The sequence below is a fragment of the Chionomys nivalis genome, chromosome 4 (genome assembly GCF_950005125.1).
Source record: "Chionomys nivalis chromosome 4, mChiNiv1.1, whole genome shotgun sequence".
Lineage (NCBI taxonomy): Eukaryota > Metazoa > Chordata > Mammalia > Rodentia > Cricetidae > Chionomys > Chionomys nivalis.
In genome coordinates, this window is record NC_080089.1 from 39047173 (window position 1) to 39070639 (window position 23467).

Consider the following 23467-nt stretch of genomic DNA (forward strand, 5'->3'; position numbering starts at 1 on the left):
GTATGAACATGTCAAAAATAATAACAAACATTTACTAAATAAAAAACAAAAATTCAGAAACCTAGCCATTCCATTATTTCAGGCTGTTTCCTTTCCTAAGATGGAGGCTTGTATGTGGGCAACATACCAGTACACACATGACTTAATGCCTTGCTGTTGAGCCTATCTAGGGACATCATAAACCCTGGGGATGAGGACTCCCGTTGGACCAAGCAATAAACACACACACCATTTATTATTTGTAATTCAATACTTTTTTCCTTTAATTCAGACTGGACTTCCATGGCTCTAGCTACTTTACATTAAGATTTGGCTGGGTAGCCTTGTATGTTTCTAGGGACTAGCAGGAAGTTTTCAGACCTTGCGCACAGCGCCAGGCAAAGTACAGTTATCGATCCCAATACAGACGGCCAGACAACTCAACTGCAAGCAACCCGTGATCTTTCCCACTTGTGGTCCAGTGCAGGTGCTGGGTGCTGCTCCCTCTACCTCACCCTATTCCACCCCATGTCGGGAATATCCATGGGGCCACTATGGCCTCTAATCCATCCCTCCTCACCTCAGGGTCTAGGTTGAGTGAGGGGAGAAAAAAAGCACCATGGGTTTGGGGGTCTGGTCCATGCAGAGAGTGGTCTGGCCCTAGAGTGCAAGGTGAGGAAATGTGGGGTGCCATACATTCTTGTTGGCAAAAGTGACTGTGCAGTCTTTGCACACAATACAGAAGCCCAGGGCCAACTCCCCAGACGGCCGGATGTCCTGCCTGGAGCAAGGGCCACCATTTTGCTTCTGAGGTGTCTTATTGTATTGAGAGAAGCAAGGAGGACCAAAGGGCAGAGATGACAATGTCCATTTAGCATTCACATGCTGGGGAGATCGTCTGGCATCAGCAAATCTTGGCAGGTAAGTGCATCTCACTGGCAGCCAAGGCTCCAATCCGGGCTCCCAGGCCTGCTGAGGACCTCCAAGTCACAAGACCCCTGAGCTGTTGCACGGCACATCAGAACAGGTTGCTGGCTGAGCCCATCACAATGGCTGGAGCAGGAGTGAGGTAACGAGGTGGGGCAGAGAGGTGGGAGAGGAGGCTCTCTACACCCAGTGCAAATCCCTGATTCACATCAGGAATGCAGGGATGTGGAAAGATGGCCTTCCAGAAAACACTCCTCTGAGACCCAAATGCATCTTCTGGAAGAAGACTCGGAGATGGAAGGGAGTAGGGCCAGCCTGCTGGAGTGGGGCGAGGGCGGAGGGATGGGAGTAGAGAACAGCAAAGGGAAAATGGGAATGATTGCCCCATAGCTTAGAGACAGGGGTGGGGTTGGGGAGAGGGAGAGAGTCCTGGAGAGGGCAGGCAGAGTCCAGGTGTGTAGGAAGGGCCACCACAGCCCTGCCACCTGGGGGAAGAGAGAAGAGCGCTATTTCTCCTAGGCCCTAGAGAGAAGGGCTGGCTTTGGTTGCCCTGCAGAGCTAAGGAAGTGGGATGGTATGGCCCAGAAAGGACCCTTCTAGGAGCACAACTGTCCAGAAAGAGTCTTCCCCTAGCCAGTCACGTCCCCAACACCCCATCTTACAGATAGCGCCTATGATGACAGTAGGCCAGTCCCAGCATAGGCTATGGACAAGTAGGGAATCCACTTGTGGCAAATTCTTCTTGAGGTTCCCCAGTGCTCCCTACTCCTTGATGCCAGTGCCCAAAGGCAAGCCAAGGATTTCAGCAAAAGTTTCCTAATTTATGCAAACCACATCAGGGTTTTGGCTGAGCAAAACACAAGTTCTAGAACTGGGAATGGCTTCTTCCCATTGTGTCTTCCGTCAGTGAGGAAGGAGTATGAACAGTAGAAAGGATTCACAGTGCCTGGAGATGGAAGATGGACTCGGTCCAAAATGATACACTTCTTGCTGTTATCCTCCTCTAAGCATAAACCAACTCCAAACTAAACCTAGGCCAAAGGAGGAAGAAACGTTCTCCTGGGCTAACACTCAGCAAGGCTATCCCTGCCACTGGGACCCCCTAGACCTCCTAGTCAAGAGCAACGCTCACCTGCCCTGGCAGGACAGCCATCAGAATTGGGAACCCCACATCTCACTAGTCTCTGGTCTAATCTCGGAGTCAAGATCAAACCTAGAACTCACATTAGAGGTCATTTGCTGACCCTCTTCTGTGACAAGTGGATCGTGAAGCTTGGTGATGGGGACTTAACCAAGGCCGCACAACTTTCCAACAGCACAGTCAAGACTCAAGCCCAGATCTCGCCACTCTTGGTCCAGCGAAAGCACTTGACTGTCTTGCCTACAAATCCATACAGAAAGATCAATACATATCTACAACGGACAAACAGAGAAAACCTGCCAGCTGGAAGAAGGCACCCGAGGCATGCCAGCTTCCATGACCTCCTGCAAACAGCTAGCTAATTGCTGGGCTATCATCCAGGGCACTTGCTTTGGTTGCTAAAGGGTGAGTTCCCTTCTCTCTCACAAAGTATTGACTAAGGGTGGGGAGGGAGTTGTGTTTGGGAACAAACCAAGTTGTTGGTTTCTTCCTGGTTTAAAAGTCCAAGCTAAGACAAAAGCAACTCACAGGAAAGCTAGTATCCTGGGGGCTATTCCTCACACACATATATCATCTGGGTCCATCAGAAAACAGAAGGCTCTCTAGGACAAATCAGGGATTTTCCTCCTCTAAATGATCCTGCAGGCCAAAGAAAAGCAGCTCTCTGTGGTCAGGGCTTCTTCTGTTACTTTACTTGGCCCCTCACCACCCCCAGTGAATACCTTTGAATTCATCTGAATAAGTAAATAACTACAAATGCAATAAATTTGGAGTTTCCAATTTTGTTTTCAAAAAGTTTCTGGGAATACTTTTAGCTTCTGGCTATTCCAAGAGGAAACTGCCTAGCCATTTCAAATGGGACCATTCTCCCTTCTTTGTCTCAGGGCTTGTGGGTCTAGATCATCACCAGCAAAGCCCTCAAAACCCTACTTTAAAGGAACACTGAATGCATTTCTTCACCCCTGCTTTCCCGGAAGAGCGCTAGTGATGCTAGCTAGGCACTGAGCCTTCGTCTCCCGTCATCAGAGGTTGATCCAGGGTTACATCCTATTTTGTGATTCTGCCCTTCAAGAAACACCAAGGTCTATTTTTCCAGGACACTGCAATATCAAAGCCTTTCTTTCTTTCACTGCCCAGATGGAATGTTCTGACAATGCTAAGAGGAGAAGGTAACTTTCTCTTTGGCGTAGATAACCAGCACCATCTTGCTCCCTTTGTACCGATGCTCTGGGAAATCTGTGGTTCTGTCTTGCTCTGGACTTGAGAAGTGGCCAGCTCGGAGAAGCTTCCATGCCAACCTGGAAGTATTTATTTACTACTATGGACCAACATGAGCGGTGCCTGGGGCTGGCAGGGGTCCTTGAGTCATCTGATGGAAGAGCAGGAGACACTCTAAGGGAGGAGGATGAATCTGCCCAGAAGGGCCCTTGAGATCATGTGAAAGCCTGAGTCCTGATGGGCTAACATTAAGAAGGCCAGGCCCTGACTGGCTCAAGTTCCTAACGTAGCATCTTCCTTTTATTTCTTGGTGACTTTATAGCTCACTGGGGCCAGAGATTATAAAGAGATTTGCACACACATACCCATCAGAGCCGCCACTCCTAAGCCTGAGAAACAGAACTGAGCTGGCCTCTCCCTAACCAAACATACGCATCTGTGCCAAATCCTCCCTCTGTTGGCTCACACATTTTCCCTGCGCAACTGCCTCTATTGCTAACGCTGATTCTTTACCAAGAGTTAAGGATGCTGTTAGCCCTCTGAGTGGCTTGGCTACTGTGCTCACTACTCATATGAGATTCTGGGCAAGCCCTGTAATCCATGTTTCTAGAATGTTCTCTGTCTTCTAAAGCCTGGAGGGACTAGGACACCCTGACTTACCCTGGACATCGAACTCACAGCTCAAAGGGAAAGAATTAGAGCCACAGACCTGACTGGTTTATAACCACTAAAAGAGGTTTTTGTTTTTTGTTTTGTTTTGTTTTTTTAAACAAGGTCAAAAAGGCTCCACCCTGGCTAAGAAACAATGTGCTCTTAGGGCACAGAGAAACAATAGGACTTTAGGCACTAAAAAGTGACACTTCTCCAGAGCCAGCCTGGGAGAAGAGCAGAGAGAAAGGGAGTGGGAGAATTAGAAAGTCCCAGCCCTTGTGGGTTCCACACCACAACCTACTCAGGACAGAAGAAGGTGTGGGGGTGGTTGAGGAGAATTCCCTTCAGACGCCAGAGCTGAGGAGCCTGCAGCCCCACAGCCCAGGCCCACGAATGCAGCCTCTTCACAGTCCTCGCCACCTGGCTTTCAGAGTGGTCCTAACCAATGGTCTCCTGGGGGACTTTGGATGGGGCTCCTGCCCTCTCCATTCTTCCTGTTCCCAAGAGAAGGCCTTGGGAAGCACTGGGTGGGGGGAAGAACAGGTTCTCTTTTACTCTAGAGACAAATCAAAAGTGGGTTAGGGAATGAAGCACCGTAAGCAATGCCCTCTTGGAACGTCTTTGAAGACCCAAGGGTCTTCACAGGCATTAACTTTGGCTCAGCCACATTTCCCTTCTAAGGGCCAAGAATGGCCAGCAAGGGAAGGGGTGAGGAACAGAAGATGGGAAGAGGAGGGTCAGGGGAGGTTGGTGCTGAGAGGTGGTCCCTGCCCTCCTCGGTCCCTCCACGGTGGAGGGAAAACGCTGCTCTGGCCGGCACAGGGGGCGGGAGTTCCCGCTCCTTCTCCCTGGTACATAGGCATTATCTCATTTTTTAAAATCTGTATATAATATATATTTATATTCTGTATATATATATATATTTATATATATATTTATAGGGTCTATGTACATGTATTGCACAGGCCTCTTGCAGCCACCCCTGGTCCTGCCTTGTCAATGATAGCGGTTCCTCTTCTCATCGCTTTCAGACGTGTAGTCTCGGGACCTGATGCCATTCTGAAGGTTGATGAGTGAGTCCTTCATCTGTAAGACAGTGCTCTCAGTGAGTGTCCACAAAGGGGCAGCTGCAACACCCACCTGTGGCCCATCCCTGCCCATGTCACAGAGCCAAGGGAAACGAAGTCCAAGGCACAGGTGGCTCCCAGGAGCCTCAGCCTAAGGCAGAAAGGGGTCATCTGGTCTGGCTCTGGAAATTCCTTGGGCTTGGTTATTGGTGACAAGTATCCAGTCACTCTAAGAAGTCACCTTAAACTACCACTCTCTTGACCTGCAACTCGGATCCTCAAGATGCTTATTTTTCTTCTGGCCATATATCTATATCTATATATCTATATCTATATCTATCTATCTATCTATCTATCTATCTATCTATCTATCTATCTATATATATATATATCCTACATCCCTCTGGCTATTAATCTATCTCTTATTTTATTATTGATGCTTGTGTTTCTAGTACTTCATTGAGGAATAGCTTTAAAAGCAAATCAAGGAACAGACCAGCATAAGAGGAAGAGGACATCAGAATGGTGGTGAGGGAACATGGTGACATTTCTCAGTACTGAAGGAAAGGAGCCCAGTCTCCTTAAGATGAGGGACTGTGAGCATCTCACCTGGTCCAGGAGCATCACTGAGGATTTGATGATCTCCCTCCACTTCTGGAGCTCTGTATCATGGTACTTTTGTTGGGATTCCAACAGCTGGGCCCATTCTGTCTGTGACTGGGGTAACCTGTGGAGTATAAGAAGGGGTGGTACCCAACAGCTGGAGCTATGCTCAGTGGGCTAGTCTCTGCTCCTCAGAGTGCTCTCTCTTCTGCTCAGTCACTGCCCCACTGCTGTGAAACTTAAGCTGAAACTCTAAGGACGGATTTGTAGAACTGGCCTATCAACTCATCTCAAAGGGGTGTCCTTGAGCACAGGCAATGAATGGAGCAGTCCCAGACAATGGGTAGGGTTGAGGTGGGGACAAAGAGGTGAGGCCAATGTTACCTTTCTTGGAGCCTGAGACCCTGCCAGGCAGTGAGGGTCTGTGTGGTGTATTCCAGCATCCACAGCTTGTAAAAGAGCATCATGTTAAGGATAACCAGCAGCACCAGACTGGGAAGGAGATACAGGGAAAAACAAGAGCAATGAGATAAGATCTGGGCCAGCGATCTCCCCGCCTACCCATGAGACCATGTGTCTGCTTGCTGGGCCAACCCAAGCATTCCAGAGAAAGGGGTGAGAAAGCTGGAAGGGCACAGGTCAGAGAAAAGAGAAGCAACCTAGTCTACTGGGTCAGAGACAGTGGGAGAGCCATGGAGAGGGGCATAAGCAAAGGTATTGAAGGCACTGAAGGGGAGACATAGGCACCTGAATCTGGGTGCCTGAGGGGAAAAGACAGAGGTGGAGGGGAAAGCGATGAGGCAAAGGGAACAATTGTAGAGCTGGTACCTGAAACAGATCCTAATGGGAGCAAGGAAGAAAAATGAGGAGGAGGTAGAGGTTAGAAACAGGAGTGTGGGGAAGGAGGAAGTGCTCTTCAATGGAGCCAGGCAGCAAGGGAGCATCTATGAGGGAAAAAAAAAATAACACAAGAAGCAAAGACACAACAGACAAGGCGGCCAGGCAAGGAAGGATGGAGGGAAAGCAGCTGCAAACTCTCAGTTTCCCATGGGTGCTAAATCAAGAGATTTTTCTATCAACCCAAAGTCATGCCATACCCGAAGGGTGGCACTTATGGGTAGTGGTACCTCCCTGCGGCTACAGTGTCTTCTCCCCTCACCTATAACAACTATCTGGCAGGGGACCAAAAGCTAAACGGACCAAAGATGACAAGGATGCCAGCGAGGGGGCTGGGGAAACTCCCTCCGCTCCACCTCAGTGGCTGATAGGCCATTCTGTGACACAAGCTCCCAGGATAGAGAAAAAGGCAGGGATGTGGAGAAGACCTGGAAACAGGCAGAACTGGGGTGAATCTGAGTGTGTCACTTACAAATCTGTTTGACCTTCCATACGTTTCTCATCTATCCTGAAACTGTTTTCTCACGAGGGACATCATACCTAACCTGCTGGGATTGTTCTACAGATGGGAAGGAACAGAAGCTTTAGCAGGAGGCCCACCCTAAGAGCTGGTTCTTAACGTGACAGGATTTGGAAAGGATGGGAACACACAGGAAGGAGGAAAGATGGCCAGATTGCAAAGGCAAGTCATAAGTGGAAGAGGGGCCAACAAAGGGTAGAAATCAAACGTGACTTAGACTGTAGAAATCAAACGTGACTTAGACTGTAGAAACCAAACGTGACTTAGACTGTAGAAACCAAACGTGACTTAGACTGTAGAAATCAAACGTGACTTAGACTGTAGAAATCAAACGTGACTTAGACTGTAGAAATCAAACGTGACTTAGACTGTAGAAATCAAACGTGACTTAGACTGTAGAAACCAAACGTGACTTAGACTGTAGAAATCAAACGTGACTTAGACTGTAGAAATCAAACGTGACTTAGACTGTGCCTTCGGACACAAAGCCAGTGTGTAAAAGTACTGTCCGATGTCTGATTTGTTTCCCCAGCACCACGGATGGAAGTGCCCCTCTTCCGTCAGCTACAGATCCCTGGGGCTAGCCTAAGCTCTCCGTGAGAACATCCAGCGTTGGTGTTGAGGGTCGAGGCTGTCATCTAACTGTGTCAGCAGCACATGCTGAATCACCTAAGTGCCCACCCCCTCAGCAAGTGCCACACACCTCCGTACACTCGGCTGTGTGTATCTGATCCTGGATGGTTTAAGTAAAGGCCATGTGCTGTCTGAGGGAAGACTCCCAAGTGTGCCAAACAGAGACAAAGAGGTGGGAGGTTGAGTCACCACACGGAGGGTGGGTGGTGGCAAGGGCCTGCTAGACACGGGTAAGCTGTGCTGTGTCAGTGTGTTCTAAATGCAGGCTATTAGAAGCCCAGCCTGGAGTGCGTGGCGTTGAGTCAGAAGGCCCGACTAACCTAAACTTACAAAGGCTCAGAGTTAGCTGATGCCTGTGGGGTTGGCCCACTCGAGAGGGCCTCCTCTAAGTAAAACTGAGATGTAGAGAGAGCATAAACATAGAGCTAAGCGAGGGTATAGTCTCTTTCTCACCAGTGTCCAGTACCTCCATGGTTTTAACAGTGACGTGAGTCACATGACATTGGTGTTTGAAGGGTGAGCTTTATAATAGTGTCTCCATCTTTACTGTTGCCATACATCATGGTTTCCTTTTCTCTGTAGTTTTGGTACCTGTGCTGGAACTAGCTCTTGTAGACACGCCTCTGCCTCCCAAGTGCTAAGATTAAAGGCATGCACCACCACTGCTTGGCATAACACGGTTTCTTAAGCTATAATCTGAAGAACCGACATCCAATTTCATGCTATGTCTTCAGGACTAGCAAGAACTTTTCTTATGTTCTCCAGGCCTTTCCCCTGTAAGGAGTCATAGTATTCTGTATCCCTGGCCCCATTGCCATACTCTGCACATGGATGGTCTCATTTATATCCATAGCTTTACTCTGCCTTCTCAGGGCCAAGCCCACATCAGCAAAGGTCTGGCCTCCTCAACCAGATAACTGATGGCAACTCAGACATTTTTGGACTTTGGCATGGGTGCTGATATCTTGTTTGTGCTCTAACAAATAAAGCTTGCCTGAAGATCAGGGGGCGGAGCTAGCCACAAGTTAGTTAACCATAGTGGTCTGGAGGTCTGTACAGACAGACAGGAAGTGATATGACTGGGCAAAGAGAGGAATATAAAGGAGGAGGAGACAGGGTTCCGCTCTTTTTTTCAATCTCATGTAGAAGTATATCTTTTCTGACGACTTTCAATTAAACTCCAAGTTTCTGTTCGCACGAGCACCTGTAGTCCCTGTAGTCAGCTGATCTTCCTTGCTAAGCCCATCTGTGACCTGTCATACCCACTCAGCCCTCTCAGGTTGGTGGCCCCTCTGATGTAGATCACTCTAAGCACCCACACTTCCTTCAGCCTTTGTCAACCTGTTCACCATATTGCCACAGTGTTGGTCTGACTGTGCCGCTTGTGAGCCTCCCCCAGAGTGCCCCAAGAGTAGGGATGCCCCTCACATCTCTCTGAGGCTGCTTCAGGGACAGGTACAGCAGGGCCACAGGAGCAAGGGCCTCTGTCCCAGAGGAGGTCTGGTGCCTGGCACACAGAAGGTAGAGCACGAATGTGCGTATTTGCCACGCCTCCCATCCACCTGTGCCATCCACACTCCCATGGCTCATCCCCGGTTCGCAGCAATGGGATGCAGGCTGCAGGTTGAGCCAAGCAGAAAACCTGTCCTTAGCCGCTCCAAGTTCCTTTCATTCAAATGGTTAAGCATGTTCTGAGCACTGACGACAAGGACTCCCACAGCGGACAGCTGTGGTCTCTTAGCTTATGCCTTCATTTCTTTTGGCTTCTCATCTCTCTAGATCAACTTAACTGTCCAAGGTATCGAACCTATGGTTTAATAATGCCATGCTAATTATAAGTCATCTACACTGAAACAAGCTTCTGCTATCCCTGGACTGGGACCATTGATTTTGTCTGGCTACCCTGCCAGTGAGGTCTCTGGGTATGGCTCTCATGCTGGGCACAGAGCAGACACTCAAGAGAACCTCTCATGAATTAATGGACTCTTAAGATGCCCTGAAGCATCCCTATGTCAGTCAGCATTTATCTTAAGGAGGGATTCTGAGCATTCTGCCTCTCTCACCCACTTGGCACAGACAGTACATACACCTTTTTCCTCCTAGAAGGCTAACACGCAAAAGTGCTGAGAAAATGCAAAGGAACAGAAAAGGACAAATGACCAAGCAACTGATCCAATGAGGACTGGAAGACCAAGGAACAAAGAAGAAAGGGGTAAAAGTAAGGGGCAGCAAATGCTTGAGAGATGAGGATGATTCTCCTGCACCAGGCGGGAGAAGAAAGGGGTTATAGCCAGCGAGGGAGAAGAACCTGGAGTCTCTTACACACAGCTGATAACCAGCAGCAGCTTGGACACACTTTGTAGGTGAAAACCATTGGGAGTGTCCTCGGGGATATGCCGAGTCTGCGTGGAACCTGGGGGATAAAAAACAGGCCGTCGTCATTTTCACAATCCACAAGTCCACACACTGCCAACAGGGTGCTGGTCAAGCAAAAACATCAGGGAACTGTGCAACATGACTTCAGCAACCTTGAGCTCACATCTTGAGCCCTACAACACGTGTGGTGTGTGTGTGTGTGTGTGTGTGTGTGTGTGTGTGTGTGTGTGTGTGAAGTCCGCAAAGTCAAGACTTAGGTCAGATAATCACTGAGCAAGCGTGAAAACATAGCTATGAAACTAGAATACAGAGACATGATTGGCTGATGAAGACAGGCTAGCGGCAGTGGGCTCCCAGCCTTGGCCTTATAACCAGCTGCATGATGTCAGAGCGAGACATGTAACTTTTTTCTCAATCGGTCTGCTTAAATGGGACATGAATCACAAACGGCACATAACAATGGCATGCTCTAGTTGAGGCCGGACTGAGGAACGCAAGGGAAATAGTGTCTTCTCCAGTTCACACACAGATAGCTCTGATAAACTCACAAGCATGTGCAAAGCACGGTCTGTGAAACACTGGACTCAGAGTCTCCAGATCCCTGGGAGAGGCCCAGGTTTCCGCGACAGAGAATACACATGAGGATTGAAAGAGGGGATGGGAAGAAGAAACAGAGGAGGAGTCCATAGCCCGGCCAGGCAGGAAGGCACTCAGTGGGTCTATGAAGGACAGGTGACGCTCTACTCATGGTGCAAACCGGACGTGCATATATGTGTCACGACAGAGGCATGCAGCTCCATCCCACAGTGCCAAGCTACACAGCTATTCCCACCTGGAACAAACATACCTGCCACGTGCTTGATCCTGTGGCCCACATCTTCATCAGTGGGTGTGGTGACAGGGCTCATCACCTCTTCCAGGTGAGGTACCCGCAGGTGGGCATGGGGGCGCTTCCTCCTCCGTACCGCTGAAGACTTATTGGCCTTCTCCTTGGGTGACTGTCTGTGCATCTCAGCCAGGTAGGTGCTTTCTGTTTTGGTTAGCTCAGACTCTGTCAGACACAAAAGGGCCACGTCAGACACCTACAGCTTCAACCCAACATAATGTCCACCAGACGCAGCTCTGTACGATTATACTCTGTACCCTGTACCCTATTCCTGTGACTGTACCCTGGGAAGCTGGCCCAGTGGGAGGCGGACCCTCAAAGATGCCCATGCCAAAGATTTTCAGGCCTAATCCTGCTTAGAGGACCACGTTCTTCTAAGTAATACACATACTCCAAGTATATAATTTATGACTTATCAACCGTTTCCTAAACAGATGCTCTCAGATCTCTCTTCTAATCAGATGACTCAATGCCAGGGTCACTACATCTGAGGTTCATTCGAGGGTGGGCAAAAATCACAGCCCCTCCCTCCTTAATGATCTCAAAACTACAGATGCAGTCTCTTAGACGATACACATCGCCAAACATAGCAAACTTGATGCTCACTTCAGGAGCAGAACTAGTGGCCCTGTGAAACCAATTTATGGTTTCCAGGCTTCTTTTTCCCCCAAATGGCAGCGAGCAGCTGCCCAGGTCAGCAAGGGAAGGTTCAGGCTAGATGATGTGAGGGCTGTGGCACCCACCTAGATGGCGGAAGTAGTCCTCCAATCCGCTCCAGAAGTTCTTCTCGATGAAAGTTTTGACAAAGCCCCAGGGCTGTTTTCGATAGCGGAGCTCTGTGGAAACCCTGAGGAGCAGGCCATTAGAAACAAGGATCAGTCGGTTGTATTGAGAAAACAGGCTCCAAAGCACGGATGATCACAGGTTAGCAGTGTGTGACTATGCCGCTGCTGTTGCCTGGAGTATATGTGTATGTAGGGAATGGGGGGGGGGGGGGGGGAAGAGACATGCTCCGCAGCCTCCCAGTGTAGAAATGAACGTCAAAACCATTTTAAACTCAAGGATCGATTCTAGTGCCTCTCATCATCTGCAACTTGGAGTGTCTTCTCACCTGCCTGCCTCTACTCTGCACCCAAGCCCTTCTTCTGAGTCTTCTCTCCCCCAACCACCGCCCATACCACTGCCACTGCTCTTGCAGGAGCATTGCGCTCTACCCTCCCACATGGAAAGCCTTGCTCGCTGCCTCTCCCTTAGGTGTATGAGCATCTGTCAGTAGAGTTTCCCCAGCAAAATCCCCTCCACACATCAAGGCCATTTGTCCTGGTTTTCTGCTTCAACAGGGATGCTATGTTCCCCCAGGACTAACAGGAACATGGCCATGATCGGAGTCTTCTTATGCGCCCACCCAACACTGGCTCTCCGCATAGAGAACGGGCTAGCTCCTCCTGCGAATGTCTAACTACCATCAACCACGATGACTTTGAGATGGGTATGAGTGCCGACTTTACGATGAGACTGCATGCTTCTTCCAGTGTCACGGCCTCCATTTCTCCCCTCTTCTGAGTGGGCATCATTGTAGCCAGAGCTAACCTCATCTGACTGTGACTAGGCCTAGTATGGAGAGCTGGAAGTGTTAGGTCAGGATTAGGTTAGGTTTCTAGGAGCTCATTGGCTAACATGGGAAATAATAGGCAATCCTATCACATAGGGCACAGGGTCCTATTGCTAAAAACAAGCTTCAGTATGAATTGGGGGCATGATTCTTGACAAAGTTACTCTTCTGATAAATGAGGTTAATTCATTTCCTTGAGTTATCCTAAAAGGCCCACAGAAGCCATACGTCATGAACAGGAGGCATGGGGAAGATCTTCCAAAGAAGATGCAGAGCGCTTGAAGGGATACAGGGTGGAGAAGAGTGAAGTCAGGATGGGAAGGCGCTGAGTCTCAGAAGGATCCAGGAAAGACACCGCAGTGTGAATACTCTAGCTCCCCTTCTCCCCAGTGAGCAAATGGGCACTGCCCAGCTTGAAGCCTTCCCCCACCTATACCCACCCAAGCCTTCATGGCACACCTGAGTCGACTCTTGTTCCGGGCCACGCGGGTGAGGGTGTAGCGGTTGATGGTGTAGAAGTAATCGTGGTATGGCACGTCATGGGTAAGGACTTCAGCATCTATCACGTAACATTCACTCTCCTGACTCGCTTTGTACATGGTCTGTGGGGAGGGAAGCACCATTGACCAAACAGGAACAGCACCTTTCCCAATGCTCCTGCCCCTGGACATCGCTTGACTTGGAAGCATCTGAACTTGTGGGATGCTGCTGCCTCTGGACTAATCCAAGCCCAGCTCCAGAGGCATCTCCCCAGTCCAGCTTTCATCCTTCAGGGTGTGACAGTCCTTTCAGACACTCTCTCGCTGGGTTCTTTCCTCCCCCTGCTCACCTGTGTCTCCCTGACAGTGGCGGTTTTGGGAGCCAGGGGGTTAGTGAGGGTGATCGTGTAGAGGATCACGCGGCTCTGGTTTCCATTCTCCTCCTTTTTCCACGGATGGAAGATGATATCTGAGGGGAGAGAAGAGCCCTGGGATGAGGGGGATGGGAACAGCACAACTCCGCTCATCCGAATCTCCCCACCAATGAACTCCTTGCCCCATGCTCACAGTCACCCCCTCCCCGGAAGCCAATAGGAGTTTGAAAGCTGGGGGAGGTGGTGAAGAGGAGGTGGAGTTGGAGCAGAAAGAGGCCCATTGTGGCATTGCCGAAATTCTACAGACAGCTCCAGAATGCTGATTGTTCCAAGCTGGGGCAGGAGGTCTTGGGGCCACCTGCGGGGGTGCAGGCCACATTGGAGTTATTGTGGCAAGGGCATCAGATCCCCAGGGAGTGTGACCACCCCATAGCCTCAAGGTGCCTCTCCTTGCAGAGGGCACCCTGTTGCCTAGAGCTTTTGTTGAGATGGGGATGATTGGCATCTCTGCTAGGCAACGTTACATCTGTGCTGTGGGAAAAACTAAGTGAGAGAGTGAGAAGAGAAGAAAGAGCCCCCAGGGTATCAGATACGAATCCTCTCTCAGCCCTTCTAGGCTCCTTTTTACAGGCAGATAAATAACAACCTGGGGTTCAGATTCCTAACACCCTAGTGCCAGGAACTCCAAGGCCCACACATGGCACAGCTGAGGACTGAATGAGCCATTGCAACACACTGAGTACAGCGGGTGCCTCCCAAACAGCAGAACAGATGTCCTGGAGTAGACACAGAGCCCTGTGGGGACAAAGAGCTGGCAGGACCTGCTCCCTGGGAAATCTCTGGAGTCTGGTGGACAGTGGGCATATGAAAACCTGCAGTACCAGTGACAGAGTGAGCCAGAATACCCTAGAGGATCTGTGGCATCATGGAAGGCCAGAGAGAGAAGAGTGACATTGGGGAAAGAACAGTATATGGGAGGAGGCAGGCAGGAAGAAGGAAGAGGAGGAGGATATACAGTGGAGAAAAGGATGGACGGTCAGGGAGGGGCCAGCCCGCGAGTCAGACCAGAGAAGCGCCGCTGCTCCATGAAGTCCCGGAGGAAGGGTGAGGTGGTGAAGAGCAGGTCGTAGAGTTTGTCCACACTGAAGTTGAAGACCTCGTTCACATACTGTCTTCCACTCAGGTCCTCATAGAAGGCCTGCACCTCTCCTGCACAGAAGAGAGGAAGAAGCAGTGACCGAGGAGGACAGGAAGCTGTGGTACCATCCCAATGGCATTGATATCTCTGTGGCTAACGTGGGTGCTACCACCAAGGGAAGGGTGGCTGGGCTCATGGGCTCGACTGCTTTTGCCTGAATCACTTCCTTTCTCTGGGACCCCAGCTACCTGGTCTGGAGTGTGCTCTGAGATCCAGAACCTAGATTCTGACTCAAGGACCAAGCCAGTCCCTTTCAGGCTGCACAATGGAGAGGTGACAGAGTGCCCTAGACATGTGTTCATAAGCTCACCTTCATCATGGGTATCTGAAGAATCACTGAGCTCGGTCGGGATATCCTCATTGTCGTTGAAGTCCAGCGAAGGGGAGGTCACAGGTGCAATGATCTCAATCTTCTCTCCTATGATGTTGTCAATGGCAAGCTCCTTCTCCAGGGACCCATCACCCTCCATCACCTCTTCCTCCAGTGGCAAGCCATCAAACTGCAATGGAGACCAAGAATCACCCACCCACCAGGGTCCCTCTCTGTGAATCAACTCCTCAAGAGAAGACCAACGAGCAACCCAGCCTTTAGAAGTCACCCAATCACAGCACAGCTGTGCAGGAGCAGGCTGGGGTCAAGTGCTAGGACTGTGCTGAGAAGCACAGGACAGGGAACTCACTGCCCTTGCCATGCCGTTTAAATGGCACGCTGGTCTACGAGTGGTACTCCTGTTCTAGGGCCCTTTCTGGAGCTATATTCCTACCATGCTGCTACAATGGCAGCCTGCTTGTAGCCAATGCCAGCATGCCTGTAAACACCACCCTTCTCCTCAGGATCTCAGGGGGCCTTACAGGAAAGTCTGGGGCAGCATTCTCTCATTGGCACCAGAAGGGAATCAGCTGTATTCTAAATCTAATCTCAGAAAGACGAAATGAAGGCTAGGCATCAATGATGTTTTTGTTCTAAGGCTCGTTAGCCTGGCCACCAAACGTGAAATAAAAGGTTCCCTTTTCTGAGAGCCCTTTCCCAAGGAAGCCAGTCCCTTCTTGCTGACATATGCCCTAACCCTTCTGCAAAGTTCTGGCTTCTCTGCAACAGTGTTCCTGTGGAGAAAGGCCCTCACAGACATTTATATAGCTTCCATAAACCTCAGCATAGTAGGAAACTAAACTGCAAAAAAACTCAACAAACATTCATGACAGATAAATAAGCAATATGTGTCCCATTGTTCTATATTGATGTGTGACTTTGACTTTGGATCAAGGCAGGGATGCAGGGACGACCTAAGAAAGGTATCCAAAAAGAGAGGCTGCCTGAAGTAGTCCACCAAGAGGTATTCGCTGAGAAGAGTTGGAATACTTTAACTTCTCATATGCAAACCTAATCATATAAACAAGGTATAGAGATTCTAGCTCTCAGCCTTTGGAATAGACCATAGCACTGAAAGCTAATGAGTTCTAAGATGTTCCCTTAGTCACGGTGACCACATGGAACCCCTTTCCTACTTCCCAGCTCCCGGTTAGAAGGTCGAGTGGGGTTTAAACTAGGAGACAATGGCCACTAATCAGGGCAGGGATTTGCCCAGCGTTTATCGCCCATACCGAGACAGGGGCTTCACTGCTTCCCGTAGAGGTCAGCGTGCTGTTGGTGATGGACTTCTTGGGCAGCTGTGGGCTGGCATCAGGCTTGGTCTCTATGCTGCTTTTGGATGAGCTGTCATTCACTTCATTCTCTTCTACAGGGATCTCTTCACAGTAGCTGGAGAAGACACCCCGCCCCACTCCGTGAGCTCAGGTTAGTTTCCGTGGAGGAGACTACCAGCTAGTCTAAGAATGTAGGCCTGTCCATCAATCTGAACCTACAGGCTTTCCTGCTTCTTTCTTTGCATGGGATTTCACGGTAACCAGAAAGCTCTCCCAAAGCCTCATTCTATTCTTATTCCACCTCTCCTTACCCTGAAGCTTCTATCTGAAACCCACCCTTTCTAGACACCCTCCTTAGATGTATGTCTACTCTTTTCTGTTGGACCCCATCCCATGCCCATCTTCTGAATCTAACATCTGGGCTCTGAGCACATACTTCCTTTCTCAAACATCAGCTATGAAGACTGGATTCTGAATATGGTATTCCCTCAGTAGTACTGCCCAAATCATAGATTGTAACCAACAAATTTCTCTTTATTGTACATTCCAAATGAAGCAGAGGCACTTCAAGAGTGCCTTTCTCGCCGGGCGGTGGTGGCGCACGCCTTTAATCCCAGCACTTGGGAGGCAGAGGCAGGTGAATCTCTGTGAGTTCGAGACCAGCCTGGTCTACAAGAGCTAGTCCCAGGACAGGCTCCAAAGCCACAGAGAAACCCTGTCTTGAAAAACCAAAAAAAAAAAAAAAAAAAAAAAGAGTGCCTTTCTCTGCTCCCCATTCTTGCTGAGTGCTTCCAAGCCTAATCCTTGAATGTCCTTTTATGTTCAATCACTTGGAAGACTGAGCTAACCAACCTCATGGTTACTCACGAGAGACTCTCAGTATTATAGCCCTGTCCCAAACTTCCCCACGAAGCCCAACAGCCATCCTCAGAAGCCTATTTGATCTCTCCTCTTGGCTAGCAGGCATCCCCGTTTGCTTAAAACCAACCTTCTAATCTCAAACTCCTCTGTCAACAATATTCCCCATCTCTGTTTGGAACTACTCCTTTCCACCAAAGAGTTAAACCAACAAAATATTAACCAAATCTGAAATTTGTTTCTGAGCCATCAGCGAACCCTTCAAAGTACATTAAGGAACTAATTACTGTAGCAGCCACTGCAGCCTTTCTGGTCCAAACCACACCACTATGGAGCCTCTAAGTTATTATCTAGCAACCTTTGAACAGGTCCCCCATGTTCTACTTGAGTGTACTTCCAACACAGAAGCCATACTGGTCCTGTTTAGATGTTAACTCAGAACTTATCAACTGTCTATTATAAACCTGCCCATACCTTTCTGCCTAATACCGAATGCCACATTGGCCAAAAGGCTACTTACTAGTCCCTGCTCCCTTGGCCTTCTGGCTTGTCTCTGTCTCTGACCACTTCTGTAGCCCCATAGCTCTGTTATTGTTCCCTCTGCCTGAAGAACTGATTCCCTCCACTGTTTCCTGTAGGATGACACTCAGACACCATTTTCCAAATGATGGCCCCATTTCCATTCTGATCCCCATATCATTTGGGACGCTCACCCAAGGCCACACTCACCCCATGGTGTTGAAGTCATCGTCTGGAGGCACATAGTCCTCATCATCACTGGTGAGACCCAGCTCGTTCCCGTAGCACTGGTGGACGAAGTGCCAGAGCTCCTTGGGGCATAGGGGCTGCAAGAGATAAGAGCATTGATGCTGACCCTCCCTCCCCTTGGTCCTGACATTCTGCACAGAAGCCCCGTTCCTCTTGTAGTGAAAGAAGACAGAGGCCTCTCTTCCTGATAGAGAGGACATCTCTATGACAATGCCATCCACCTCAGACATCCCAGTCAGATGCCAATCTCCTGCCTGAAAATGTAGACTCCAACAAAATCAAGGATGTGGGCCTCTCCCTTGCCTGCCCCTTCAACGGAGCTCTGCAGAATGGGATTAAGTGGCCTTCTGAAGATGGGAAGCACCCCACCTCCTGCACCCATGTTAACCTAGGGCCACAGTTATCTCTGAACGCCCACAGGTGCCCTGACTCAGTCTTGCAACACCCCAGAAATTAAAGGTCATTAACCCAGCCTCTCCTGACAACCTGAGTATTTCCTTCTTCATTCTAAAGGGCAATCAATTTGTGTACAAGCCTACGTCTAGTTTCCAGTGTTTGCTTATTGAGGAGGCGTCTATCTGTCCTCTTTTAAAACACTGTCCTAAGAAAAGCTTTTCGTAGGATACAATTTCCAGAGAGAAGCAAAGGAGTGTCAAAGAAATGAACACGAGTGGAAACAGTTATTGCGTCATAGAGCAGAGAGAAGGGAAGACAGTGGCAGTCCCAGGTATGTGGAAAAGACAATAGGAGCATAAGAAAAACAGATGCAACCGAAGACCGAAAAGAAAGGAAAAAGTGCCGGAAGTCACGGGTGCCTTACTCCTGACAGTAAGCACTCTCATGAAAAAGGCTAGCTCTGTTCAGGACTCAGGTCAAGATTCCTAGCAGAAGATTTCCAGAGACATGGGCTCCTTAAATGCCAGCCATACTACAACAAAAGCGTGCTTCCCAACTGGGGTAATATCCAAGTGAGAAGAACACTCTGGGTGCATGACCTCCCCAAGTTGCAGGACAGAGTCAATCCTTTGTATCTATCTATCTATCTATCTATCTATCTATCTATCTATCTATCTATCCATCCATCCATCCATCCATCCATCCATCCATCCACCCACCCACCCACCCATCCATCATCCATCTCCTTACTAACAGAAGGGCTTTCTGCCTACTTCCCTTTTGGTACTTACCTTTTCAAGGAGAGCATTCTGCCAGAGCCGGAACATCATCATGTATGTCCTATCCCGGGCCCCAAATGAAGTAAAAAAGTGCTAGATTGGAGGAGAAGATGCAAAGAAACACCTGTGAAAACTTCTAACATGGTGGATGGAAACTCGGTCCTTTCTTTTATTCAAAATACTCAATCTCAAATGCTACCGATTGTCAGTTATCTAACACCGTCAGCACACTGGGGACCTGAAATTTCCAAGTCCCCACTATAACCAAGCCTTTTATATTTTACCCAGATGTTTTTATGTGTTTTTTACTCTAGTTCTAAACTGTGTTCCCCAAAATATAAATGTTCTCTGCTCACCAACTGTAACTGGCAAGAGGTGAGCTGGGGTACAGCATAAACAGGATGAGACAAACCTACTGACCCATCAACCTGCAACTAAATCTACATTTGCACATGAAGGTTACCCAACATAGTCTAGAATCGCGGGACTCAAAATTGGGTATTCTAGTTCAAAGTTGCAAGTTCTAACATGCTACCCTAACCCCTTGCTCAGCCTTCAACCACCCTGCTCACCCAGGGAGTATTTTCTAGGACTTGTAACATGCTTACGGCCTGCCTCTTCAAACCCAGTAGTCTAAAGATTAAGGTGACTTAAGGGTGAGAATACAGAGGTGGGGAGACGGGGAGTAGGATATAGGACGGGGTGCATCAGTCAAAAGGTCAGAACTTGACAACACCCACCTTTTCTGAATCAGTACAGACTTGGATGGCATTGGGAATGAGGCGAGCTGTTTTCTCTTTAGTCATGGAACAGATATCTTTCAAACGGACTGTTAGCTGGCATCCCCATGGTGACAGAGTAGCAAGCAAAAGAAGGCATTAGTACAACAGGCAAAGGGTGTCCATGTGACACTAGAAGTTGCCAAACCAAATCAATCACAGTTCTCATACTTCTGGGCCAGGAAGGGTTCAATTTAGAGACCTTATGCCACAGAGGCCTTGTACTAAGGAACAACTGGATTTTCTCTCCAGCCATGGGTCCCTAGATTCCACAGTCTGATACATGGACAGAGGACCTGCCATTATTGCTACTTACATCTAGGTTACCTTTATCTTATTTTTAAAAGATGAAGAAATAAAGGCAAATTAAAAAAAAAACACTAAAATCGCAGTTAATGAAGTGTAGAACCTCGAAAATGTGCAAGAATGTTCTTCTGAGTCCTTCAACCAATGTCCTTCCTACTTCACTGTGCTCCCCCTCTGCCATAACTCATACCCAATAGCTCTCTGCATTTGCCAAAGGAAAAATTTTTTTTATATTGTCCTCCATACCCAAGAGATGGGAAGGAAACTCATGGCAGAAGAGATACCGTGACTGGGATGAGAATTGGGTATCCTCCAGTGTGGGTTGTGTTAACAATATAAAGGCAGAGTCGGGGGTGCGGATGCACACCTCTGGTTCCAGCACTCAGGAGGCAGAGGCAGGCAGGTTTCTGAGTTCAAAGCCAACCAAGGATACACAGAAAAAAACTGTCTGGGGAGTTGGGGAATACACTATCATGGCTTGGAAAGAACACAAAGTCAGTAAATAAAGAAAATGAAAGTCATGGCCAAGAAAACGCCCAAAAGGACAAGTCGGGGGTCTTTTTTTTTTTTTTTTTTTTTTTTTTTTTTTTTCAACTCTGGGAACCAAGCAGAGAGAAGCCTGTGCATGCTGGGTAAACTGGACGTGTACTACCACTGAGAACAACGCCTGCATTGCCCACCATCCCCCACCTTCCCAAGTATCAGGTCTTTACCAAAGTTTCCCATCGGAAGATGTTGCTGTAGAAGCAGATCCAATTTTCTGAGAGGTAGAGTCGGCCCTGAAGAAGAATGTCTCTTTGGAGTGCACAAGAGTAATCTGTGTACGAAGCAGGAGATGGGAGCTCAGAAGCAGGGGACATTGCCAGCAAACCAGTGTACAGTGAGCGGGCCACCCATCCCTCCAGCACTGGGGGAGCCCAGCCATCTGCTGCTGACCAGGAGCAAGTCATTGCCCGGTGGCCGGATAACGCATGAGCCAATGATGAGCCAACGATGGGCCGAATTTAAAACCATTTTAAAAAGTCCAGTGGTGTTCAGTAAGTTCCATCCCCTTACTACCATGGCAGCAACTGGTTGTATGGAGCGGCCACTTGCAGAGGTTCAGTATGCCTCTGAATTTCCCCTGGGTGGGCTCTCAAGGATGCATGCCACAGGCATGGTGCTTGATCCTAAGATCTGGGACTTAAGATGTCGCCTGGTGCCAGCGCGACCTTCCTGCTTGTGTTGGCTCTCAGCCTCTGGTCAGAGGCAGCCTGAGTACTCTCTCTCTGGAACTCCCAGACTTCCTGGTTGGCCCCCTCCCAGGATACTAGCTCACCAACAATGAGGCGCTCCGTGTCTGGAAGTTGCTTAAAGAGCTTTCTGAAGTCTTCATTTCTCTGCTTGTAAGTGGGGCTTAATACCTGCGTAACAAAAGCCAAGGTTAGCATGATGCGTCCACACGCTGCAGGATTAGAGATGGGTGCTAGGGTGGAGAAGGGGGATGCTTGTGTGGTAGGTAGAAAGGCAGAGAGAGGAAGCTCTCTTCCCATAGTCCCTCAGAGGCCAGGTTAAGACAGGAGCCTGGAGTGGCATGGAGAAATAGCATAGAAAGCCTGGTCCTGAAAATCCCTTCACGCAGCATTGGTCAGTGAAAAATATGGGGTCCACGTGTATCCCAAGAAGGGTAAGCAAGGAAGGAAACCTTTTGAGTGTCTTCCCAGGACCTAACATGCCAGTTATCACTGCCCTGCTTCCTGCCAGTTCTACCTTGGCAGTGGAAAGGACCTGAGGGCTAAGCTAGCTCTTAGCAGGACTTTGAAGAGGGTTGGACACTATGGACCTCTTGAAGTTTGTTGTGACTAACACGGTGAGCTAAAGACAGGACTTTTCTTCAAATCATAAAACATGGCACTAAAAAACTTTTTAAAAAGCCAGTAATAGAAAGAAAAAAAAAAGAAAAGAAAAGCACGAGTTGTAAAAAAGTGCATCTGGCACACAGGCATGGCACTTCCCTCCCTACCTCACCAAACAACCTGCCAAACCAATGTACAATGAGAAACTGAGGCAAGACAAAAGCTTCATGCCCAAGAGTACCCAATGCTATACAGTGCCAGACCCCAAGACTCAGAAGTCCATCCTCCATCCTCCATAAGCCATAGAAGCCAGGGGAGGACCAGACACTTGCTCAGTATAGAGACTCAGACCCTAAAAACTGCTATGCATCCTGGGCCTACTCATTGCCATAGACTAACTTAACAAATCTTCCTTGGAAATCCCACCAGCTATTAGTTAGGAAATCTGTCCTTTATGGTAATAGAAAAGATGGGTGCCCGTAGATGAAGGCCACTCAAAGGTGATGCAAAGATTACAGCCTAGGGTGAGTCACACATGAGGACAGAGGCACATCTGCATTCCACGCGGCCATGTGCTGACCTACTTACACGCACACTAGGCTGCTGACCCTCTGCCAGAGACGCATGCCTGAGGGACAGATTGTCCTGCTGGCAGTGACATGTGCTTCCTGGCCTCTCACCCTCTCACCCACTTCCCTGGGAATCCACAGGCACACAGCTGCTAGGGGACGGACCCTTCAACTGTTCATGCTTCAACTTTCTATGAAGCTAAGTAACCCGCATGGAAACAGTCTAGGAGTGATTGCATCTGAACCCAGCGCTGCCCGCCTCCGCGACAGCCTGACCCTCGGACTAGAGGAAGAGGAATGTGGAGGGAGTTAGAGACAGAGAGAGAAATGTGTGCATTCAGTTTGGGCCGATGTTCCGAGAGAGAGAAACCAGAGAAGAGTGCGGAAGAGGAATTTCTCATTAATCTGTCTGTAATTTGAATTTCAAGCTTTTGTTCTTGACTGACTGACACGTGTATTATGAGAGGCCCAGTTAGTTATCTTCCCCAAAGTATACCACACTATCATCATATAATGTCAATTTTCCCCATCAGGTTTCCAGGCCACTAGAGGAAGTCATCTAGAAGCTTATCTATTTCACAAATCCTACAGCTAGGAAAGACCTCAGGCTGGGTGGTGGTAGCAAGGGCCTTTAACCCTGGTACTCAAGAGTCAGGGAGGGAGATCTCTGAGTGCGAGGCCAGTCTGGTCCAAGTGAGTTCCAGGACAGTCAAGGCTACACAGAGGAAATCCTGTCACAAAAACCAATCAAACAAACAAGCAAAAAAACCAAAAACAAACAAACAAACAAAAAACTCAAACAAAGACCTCAGACACAGCAGTCCTCCAAGAATCACTAAGTACTATGCAAAGGTACCACCTTTTAGAACAGAATCTGCACGCAGGAAACCCTTGCTTGACAGCCTGACCACTCATACAGTCCTCACAGCCCCCCTTCTAGATAGCCTCACGGTGAGCACACAGCTACCACAT

At 48.8% G+C, this 23467-nt stretch overlaps 1 protein-coding gene across 10 annotated transcripts in view; it reads right to left on the reverse strand.

Annotated features, from left to right (window-relative positions):
- Positions 1–248: 248 nt before the first annotated feature.
- Positions 249–23467, reverse strand: part of Gramd1b (GRAM domain containing 1B) — a 234047-nt gene continuing 210828 nt past the window's right edge. For 8 of the 10 annotated variants that reach the window (XM_057766560.1, XM_057766566.1, XM_057766568.1 and 5 more), the window contains 16 exons: positions 21410–21494; positions 20805–20908; positions 19747–19842; positions 19019–19099; positions 17793–17908; positions 16164–16320; positions 14872–15061; positions 14429–14572; positions 13340–13458; positions 12970–13112; positions 11642–11745; positions 10860–11063; positions 9959–10049; positions 5971–6078; positions 5593–5710; positions 253–5002 (listed from right to left, as the gene is read on the reverse strand). In XM_057766560.1, the coding sequence (XP_057622543.1) occupies positions 4913–5002; positions 5593–5710; positions 5971–6078; positions 9959–10049; positions 10860–11063; positions 11642–11745; positions 12970–13112; positions 13340–13458; positions 14429–14572; positions 14872–15061; positions 16164–16320; positions 17793–17908; positions 19019–19099; positions 19747–19842; positions 20805–20908; positions 21410–21494 (1950 nt within the window). In that variant the 3' untranslated portion in view covers positions 253–4912. Of the gene's footprint in view, positions 5003–5592; positions 5711–5970; positions 6079–9958; positions 10050–10859; positions 11064–11641; positions 11746–12969; positions 13113–13339; positions 13459–14428; positions 14573–14871; positions 15062–16163; positions 16321–17792; positions 17909–19018; positions 19100–19746; positions 19843–20804; positions 20909–21409; positions 21495–23467 lie in introns of all 10 variants that reach the window. The other 2 variants (XM_057766559.1, XM_057766569.1) reach the window with 2 other exon arrangements.